General features: G+C 38.7%; 1 protein-coding gene across 1 annotated transcript in view; it reads left to right on the plus strand.

The window, feature by feature from the left end:
• Nucleotides 1-3,396: 3,396 nt before the first annotated feature.
• The window catches only part of gpr119 (G protein-coupled receptor 119), a gene marked incomplete at its 3' end in the record, with an annotated part of 12,312 nt that continues 6,368 nt past the window's right edge, over nucleotides 3,397-9,340 (plus strand). The window contains exons 1-2 of the mRNA XM_079247958.1: nucleotides 3,397-3,868; nucleotides 9,292-9,340. The exon at nucleotides 9,292-9,340 is cut by the window's right edge and continues 482 nt beyond it. Coding sequence (XP_079104084.1) covers nucleotides 3,403-3,868; nucleotides 9,292-9,340 — 515 coding nt within the window. The 5' untranslated portion in view covers nucleotides 3,397-3,402. The remainder of the gene's footprint in view (nucleotides 3,869-9,291) is intronic.

Here is a 9,340-nt window from a genome sequence, read left to right on the forward strand (position 1 = left end):
GTAGTTTCAAGTGGTTTTGGGCAGTTAAGAACAAGAAAACGCAGTTTCTGTCTGGTTTCAGCAGGTTCATGTAGTTCTCGACTGTTTAGAGCAGTTTAAAACGTATTGAACAGGATTAAACAGATTCTGTCTGGTTTCTGCGGTTTAGACTAGTTTTGTCCAGTTTTGACCAGTTTTGATGGTTTCGAGCCAGTTTGAGCAGTTTCTGTCAAGTTTCAGCATTTTCATGCTGTTCTCGACAGTTTCGAGCTGTTTAAACATATTGAACAAAATACAGCAGTTTTTGTCCGGTTCTCGCAGTTTAAATTTGAGTAGTTTTGACAAGTTTTGAAGGGTTGAAGCCAGTTTAAGTAATTTTGATCAGCATCCGTAGTTTCAAGTGGTTCTGGGCAGTTACGAACAAGAAACCGCAGTTTCTGTCTAGTTTCAGCAGGTTCACGTAGTTTTCGACAGTTTAGAGCAGTTTAAATGTATTGAAAAGGATATAGCAGATTCTGTCTGGTTCTTGCAGTTTAGACTAGTTTTAAGTAGTTTTGACTAGTGATGAGGGTTTCGAGCCAGTTTGAGCATTTTTTTTCCAGTTTGATATTTTTCTTGTACTTCTCGAAAGTATCCAGTTGTTTAAACATGCTGAACAAGATAAAGTAGTTTTTGTCTGGTTCTAGCAGTTTAGACTAAATTTGAGTAGTTTTGACAAGTTTTGAAGGTTTTAAGCTAGTTTCAGTAATTTTGACAGGTTTCCGCATTTTCAAGTAGTTCTTGGCAGTTATGAACAAGAAAACGCAGTTTCTGTCTACTTTCAGCAGTTTCATGTAGTTCTCGACAGTTTACAGCAGTTTAAAACGTATTGAACAGGATTAAACAGATTCTGTCTGGTTTCTGCGGTTTAGACTAGTTTAAAGTAGTTGTCACCAGTTTTGAGGGTTTCAAGCCAGTTTGAGCACTTTCATGTACTTCTCCACAGGTTCCAGCTGTTTAAACAAATTGAACAAAATAAAGCAGTTTTTGTATGGTTTTAACAGCTTCGTGTAGATTTGAATAGTTTTGACAAGTTTTGTCGGTTTTAAGCTAGTTTAAGTAATTTTGACCAGTTTCCGCATGTTCAAGTAGTTCTTGGCAGAAGAAGCAGTTTCTGTCTAGTTTCAGCAGTTTCATGTACTTCTCGAAAGTTTCAAGTTGTTTAAACATATTGAACAACATAAAGCAGTTTTTTTCCGGTTTTAGGAGTTTAGTGTAGATTTGAATAGTTTTGAGAAGTTTTGAAGGTTTTAAGCTAGTTTAAGTAATTTTTATCAGTTTCCGCATGTTCAAGTAGTTCTTTGCAGTTACGAACAAGAAAAAAGCAGTTTCTTTCTAGTTTCAGCAGTTTCATGTAGTTCTAGACAGTTTCCAGCTGTTTAAACATATTGAACAAGATAAAGCAGTTTTTGTCCAGCTTAGTGTAGATTTGCATAGTTTTGACAAGTTTTGAAGGTTTTAATCTAGTTTAAGTAATTTTGATCAGTTTCCGCATGTTCAAGTAGTTCTTGGCATTTATGAACAAGAAGAAGGAGTTTCTGTCTAGTTTCACCAGTTTCATGTAGTTCTCGACAGTTTAGAGCAGTTTAAAAGTATTCAACAGGATATAGCAGATTCTGTCTGGTTTTTGCAGTTTAGACTAGTTTTGAGTAGTTTTGACCAAGTTTGAGGGTTTGAAGCCAGTTTGAGCATTTTCATGTACTTTTCGACAGTTTAGCGCTGTTTAAACATATTGAACAATATACACACACATATATATATATATATATATATATATATATATATATATATATATATATATATATATATATATATATATATATATATATATATATATATGTGTGTGTATATTGTTCAATATGTTTAAACAGCGCTAAACTGTCGAAAAGTACATGAAAATATGTATATGTATGTGTATATATACATATATATACACACACACACATACATATATATATATATATATATATATGTATATATATATATATATATATATATATATATATATATATATATATGTGTGTGTGTGTGTATATATATGTATATATACACATACATATATATATATATATAATAGTGACTAGAGAAAACTAAGTAGACTGACATACGTTGTCTGCATTTTAAACACTGAGCACAAAAACATATTTAAGGGTTAAAAACATGGATTTTGCATAATATATCCCCTTTAAGAAGCATTTTTGAAGCCATATACTGTTATGAATGTGTGCCAAGTTGCAGCATCATTAACCACATTTATTTGCATGTGAATCCTTGTGGAAAATGGCCCCATAATGTCTCTCCTGGGGAAGCTGTGGACAAACAGAATGGCAGCCAGCAGGGTTAGAGTTTAACTAACATTAACCAGAAAAAGACACAGCTGTGGCTGCACTGAATCATGGCTATTTATTTCTACATAGTTCAGTGTTTATTTAAAAAATGTTTGTAAAAATTAAGCTTATCACGGAGTAGATGGCTGATTAAAAGAAAAAAGAGATTCTTTCCTTGTCATGGCTTAAATACACTAGAGCTATGTAACCATGGAAACTACAGATATGGAGAACTGTGAAGCCTATTTATGTTTTACCTGAAAGAATTAGACATATACACAGACATATAAATAAATATTGTTCTATTTATCTATCTATTTATATTTAACAAAAATAAAAACCTTCATATAGACCAGTGAAATATTACGTTACATGTTGCAACATGTAGTATATAGGCTTCTTAATTGAGATTTGGAAATTTCTCTCTCTAGCTCATATATACGTTAGTTTTATTTACATTTTACGCAGAAACACTTTTTTTTTTTTTTTTTTTTTTTTTTTTCATAAATTAAGTTATATGATGATAGTAATAAAAAATAATAAAAGTAACACTGACATTAAAAACAGTATTTCCTGTGTGGAGGCTGGGACAAAGGTCATCAGCAGAGGGGTGTGTTTACTGTTGACTGAGAGGGGACAGCATAAAAGAGACCAGATGATGATGATGTGATCTTTATTGTCTGCCGTTTACTGAGATGATCCTAAAGATAATCAAAGGACGTTTTTGGGACTTTACTGCTTTTTCGATTCATCAGTGGGATCTTTACATCAGTGGATTAACAAGTTTTTTTCTTTTCTGAGTTTCCAGAGTATACTTGAGTTTTAATTTGAGGGTAGGTTTTGAACAGAATGATTTCATGTTGTGAATGACTGAATCATTCTGATCACAATCATGTCAAACTGTAATCTGGCTTTTTGTGATTCACTTTAACATCAAAAGCTTTTCCATCATAATCTTTCAGCTGGTTAAACCAACTGTGAACCTGCAGTCATCATGACTTCAGGTAGCATTGACACCAACCAACTGACGACACAAAGCGACATCAGGCCCCGGGTGATGGGTTTGATCCTGAGCATCGCCTCCTGCCTCATCATCTCCATCAACCTGCTGGTGGCAGCTGCTTTGCTGAAACTGCTCCTAAAGAAGAGCAATCAGAGCTGGTGTTTTGTCCTTAACTTAGCTCTGGCTGACATTCTGGTGGGAGTGGGCATCACTGGCCTGGCTGTAGAGGACTTCAACAACAGCAATGCTGCTCTGGACCAACACAGCCACATGGCTGCTCGTTTTTTCACAAGCCCAACGCCTCCAACCCATACCCAGGGCAAAACACGCTGTTTGCTGCGCATGGCCTTTGTGACATCACCCTGCACAACATCCATCATGTCCATGTTCCTAATCTCTCTTGACCGCTATGTTGCCATCAAGATGCCGCTGCGTTATTCGCTGGTGTCAGGGAAGTGGACAGCAGCCTGGTCACTGCTGGCTGTGTGGATCAGCTCCTTTACTATGGGATTTTTACCAGGTGATATTTTAAAGATAATCATCTTTATTTTTGAAAATGGGGAAATAATGTGTGGGAAGTTCTCAGATGCAACATTGACAAGTTTGCAGGTGTGATTTATCTCTGTAGCTGCAAGACAAAGAACTTCTGTCAGCATGGTGCACACATGAGTTCTTGATGTCACTATGAAATTTTGCACTCCATATTATCTATATCTGTATGTATATGGCCTAACAATGACAAGAAGTCAATATCTATTTGAAGGGATAAAGAAGTTCAGGTCCCCTACTGGAGGTAGAAGCTGAGGGTTATCTAAGACGTCCCAAAGCTTGACCAAGCTACTGCACCATTTTCTTTTCTTTTGTAAAAAGGAGGCTACTTTGATCAATTCATTTTGGAGAATCAGAAAGCTGCAAGCCAATGTCCTTGTAGTAAAACTATGCCTCTATCAATTACTACTCATTAAATTTTAATTACCTCGGAGCACCACTCATCACTTTTACTTAACTTAAGATTCAGGAGGATGAGAAAACCTGAAATATACTTAATTCAATAAACACAGTCTCACTTAAAGTAGTAAATTCTCAGAACGAATGAACCCGAAATTGTACATTCAGAAATTATGACAAGAACGGATGAATTGATTATACATATTTATTACAATGATGGTAAACATACAGAAGTGAAAATGAGCAATGATGGAGAGGTTATTGGTGAGATGGTCAAGTGAATTTGTTTACAGGGATTTTCATTTATGACAGTAATAATGAGAGGTAAAAATGAATTGAATGAAATGGGGCAGAAAGGAACTGGTTGGAATTGAAGCAATTAAATCGGTATCGTTATTTCACTTAAATCTTTGTTAAAATTATACTTAGTGTTTGGATGAGAATTCAAATTTATACTTTGGTTAAATTTGATGTACTGTTGAACACCACAAGTGATATCAAAGCGCTATGAAGATCCTACTTTTTCCCGCTGGGTCAGTTGATGGAGCCGGCGGACCGGGTGGTTCTGTCCTGGACTGCAAGTCTCCGGGAAATGGACCTTCTGGCGTCGGGAGAAGTAGGTCTGGAGCTGCTCTGATGAACGGGTTGGGATCTCTGTCCAGCAGAATCCCAGAGCCAAGGGCGGTGTTTCTCGTACTCAAATTATTCCAAAGGTTGTGTTTCACGCGTACTGTCTGAGGGTAGGCAGTACTTGTACAGACGCAAAAATTAGTGGAACTGCGGTTCTGGTGAATTACTGATCTCAAAAAGGAAAAATAAAAATGTTCGCTGGGTAAACTTAAACAAGGCTTGTTTCGCCTTCAACACAAATATTACTTTTCTGTTCGAACTTATCTCGTTAAGATCTTACGCGCACAAAAGAAGAGAGATGGAGTAAACTTATGAGAACAAAGAAACAGCTGCGTACAGCGGAAAGTTGCGAGAGGGCAACGAAATTAAGTCAAAGTACAAGAATCACGGCGATCGAGAGTCAAGGGCCGAGAGAGAAGAACAAGGGAGGACAAAAAACCCGAAGTCCAGAGCGCGGGTCCATTTAACTGGACCCTTCCTCCTAGGTCCTGACCAATCACAAACCACTAATCGTCAGAAGGCTGGTCAGTCTTACCCAATCAGGTCAGCTTTGATTGTTAACCAAGAGGGTAGGAGTGATTCAGGTCTTATTTCACTGCGGGCCCTGGTTCCTTTCTCCCATTTCATTAACATGATCATGATAATCAAATTATTAACTTTGTTTCTTAGCTTTAAGCATGGCAATCAACATTCTGGGGACTCATGCAGATGTTTTGTTTGCTTGAAAAGGGAACATTTACCAATAGTATTACTTTTACACATGAAACCCAATTGTTGCATATTTCACATATTTCTTATCAAGTGTGGATTAATCCATTGGCATGACTTGTCTTCCTCAGCCGATGAATCCTGAAAGAGAGTTACATTCTTATCCATTCCTATTATTTGCTTAACAGGGGTTCCAAACTTGGAAAGATATATCCAACATTATGTAGTAAAGTGTTCATGATTGATTCTGATGTGTGATCAGTTCAAGGATTTAAATCACATATGAGAATGACTAAAAAGGGAAACTTCAGTCAAACCTATCAACAAAAATCATGTAGGCTACATTAAACCAGTTAGTGAAAGGAGATTTAAAGAAGACACAAAGAAGTGCATCTGGAGTTTCTTCCTGTGGGAAGAGGGGTGGATCTGTCACCCAGAATGTATATTCGGGGAGGATCAAAGCAGAGTTGCCGGGTCTCTCTCCTGGCGCCGTTGAGTCTTATCTGGAGGTGTAAAGGTGTCATTTTGACAAGAGCCAGTTGCTTAGTTCGATGTGACATTCCGTATCTATTGACCTAAGGGACTGTAAATTGTGTTAGAGGTTTTGTTCAGACCATCTGGTTTGGGGTCTGCAGGAGGTCCTGAAAGAGAAATCTGGAGGTAAATGTGAATTGCGTGTTTATCTGGGGGGGGGGGGGGGGGGGAGAAAAGAAAACTAATACACCCGAAGCCGTCCTCCTCTTTCGGGTCAAAAAGGTCATTTTCTCCAGTCCTCTAGGATGACACCCCTCTGACTGCAAGAGGAGATCAAGAGCCCATAATTTAATCCAGCCAAGGAGAAAAAGAAAAGGAAAATAAAAGTTGTTTTATCCCTCCTGGAAGAGCCTTTTCAACAAGTTAAACCTATTTAACACTTTAGTCCAACACAATGTTGTAACACAGATGCATTACACAGTCAGTGGACCCAAACCACTTAAGTCATACTGTAGCAGTGGGTTCTCTCCAAGTACTCGCACTTCTTCCCACAGTCCAAAGACATACATGTCAGGTTAATTTATCACTCTAAATTCTCCTTATGAATGAATGTAAGCGTGAATGATTGTTCACAACTGGCTCATCTCTGGCTATGTTCATACTCAAGTTAAATATGACTATAGAGTCCAGTTTTTGTGCTTCAGTTCAGCTTCATTTGTATAGTGCCACTTCATAAAATAAACAAGGAATAGGCTTGTTTTTATATAAATTCTGTAGTCTATTTATGGGGACTTTAAATCAGATACTAGTACAACATGGATATGCTTTAGATGTGAGAGGTGAACAGCTCAACTAACATGAAGTTACATTAGTATTGTCAGCTACACAGTTCTGATTTATTTTTTGTTCAATTCTTTAGAGATTAGATGCTTTACAATCATAACTACAGGTTTTCATCCATGTCACTCATGCGACTGCATACATATACACCCGATTTACTTTTGGATGCTTCAGTTTTTCAACAAGTCACTGAGGAGACTGGATTCAGACAGATGAATTGAAACTAATTCAAATAATGTGTGGTGACACACAATGTCAAGCATTTCAGGTTTTAGTGGAGACTGCTAGCAGCACTGAAACAGTGCTGCAGAACTGAGCTTTTAAAAAATAATTTCTCACCTTTGCTATAACAGCAGGGTGCCAGAATGCAAACCAGGCAGCTACAAATAAATTATATAAATATCACGCCAGTTTTTGTTGTTTTATTCCATCTTAGGTTCTCCATCCTTCTACAATTACAAGATAGTCAACTTTTGATAATCTTATATGGGAATATATGATATATACACTACTCACAAAAAGTTAGGGATATTCAGCTTTTGGGTGAAATTTCACAACAAGCCTAAAATGCATTCAAACCTGTACAGGTGAACTTAATGTGATCTTCTCTAAGCTTTTAAATGCACATGTCCAACTGTTAAATGTTTCAATAAATTTTGCACAAGTTGCTGTTCTCTAACAAGGAGCTTAACGGCAAAAATCACGGCAGGTGTGTGATCCTTGAATTGACCAATAAATGTCCTGGTTCAATTAGAGCTGGTGTTTAAACAGTTGTCCTCATCATGCTGTTCACATTTTGACATCATGAGACCAAGACGACACCTAACAATGGAACAACAGTCCCTTGCCATTGCGATGCTTCAAACAGGACGTTCTCAGACAGAAGTGGCCACTGAGCTTGGAGTGTCACAGAGTGTCATCAGCAGGTTGCAACAGAGATATGGAGAGACTGGAAGAGTCACAGAAAGGCCTAGAAGTGGACGTCCTTTGGCCACATCCCGTGCTGATGACCGCTACATTGTGAACACTGCCCTGAGAAACCGGATGATGAATGCCACTCAACTCCAGGCACGTTTAAGAGAGGTGAGAGGCACCCAAGTGTCACGTCAGACCATTCCAAACCGTTTCCATCAGCGTGGTCTGCGTGCTAGACGACCTGCACGGGTACCTGACCACACCGCCAGGCACAGGCATCATCGTCTTGCATGGGCCAGGGAGCATTTACGCTGGACGAGGAACCAGTGGGCCTCAGTGCTGTTCTCTGATGAAAGTCGATTCACACTGAGCAGAAATGATGGCCGGCAACGATGTTGGAGACGTCAGGGAGAGCGCTATGCATCAGCCACTGTTGTCACCAGGCCAGCTTTTGGTGGTGGCGGTGTTACAGTGTGGGCAGGGGTGTCCACTTGGTACAGAACTGCCCTACACTTTGTGAATGGTACAGTGACAAGCCCATACTACCTGAATAACATCATTAATCCAGTGATTGTGCCCCTACATGAACAGCACAGGCCTAATTTCATCTTCATGGACGACAATGCTCCTGCTCATCGAGGCTGCATCATCAGGGAACGGCTGTTGGAGACTGGTGTACCTCAAATGGAACGGCCTGCACTCTCTCCAGACCTGAATCCCATTGAAAACCTGTGGGATCAGCTGAGCCGTCGTGTAGAGGCTCGAAACCCTGCACCCCAGAACCTCAATGACCTGAGGGCTGCCCTTCAAGAAGAGTGGGATGCCATGCCTCAGCAGGCAATAAGTTGCCTTGTGAACAGCATGAGATGTCGTTGTCAAGCTGTAATTGATGCTCAAGGGCACATGACCAGATATTGAGACGTTCACATTTTTTGTTGTGGTGTAACTACCATTGTTGTTACCTTTTGTGTTGAATGAATTTTTTGAGATGAGGAAATCAGTAGTGCATCCTTCTACTTAAATGTCTTACTTTTATGATATTATATCACTGTAGCATGAACATATTGCATTTTCCATAAATTTCACCTGAAAGCCAAATATCCCTAACTTTTTGTGAGTAGTGTATATATATATATATATATATATGTGTGTGTGTGTGTGTGTGTGTGTGTGTGTGTGTGTGTGTGTGTGTGTGTGTGAGAGAGAATTAAGCTACAGGACCCAAACATCCAGAAACACTATTACACTCTGACCAATCACATGGGAGTACTTCTGTGTAGCGTTTACGTAGCTGTGATGCCTCATCTTGAATCTTGATCCTGGAAATCTGTTTTCATTCTGACAGATGAGAGATTTAATTTGTTAAAAGAAATGACATTTTTTAAGCATGCTTACCAGAAGAACTAACCCATGTTCTCTCCTTCTCAGTCGTAGTGCAGCAGTTGCAGGCGAGGAAAGTCTACGATGGTTTCTGCGC

The sequence above is a fragment of the Telmatherina bonti genome (assembly GCF_933228915.1).
Source record: "Telmatherina bonti genome assembly, chromosome: 10".
NCBI lineage: Eukaryota > Metazoa > Chordata > Actinopteri > Atheriniformes > Telmatherinidae > Telmatherina > Telmatherina bonti.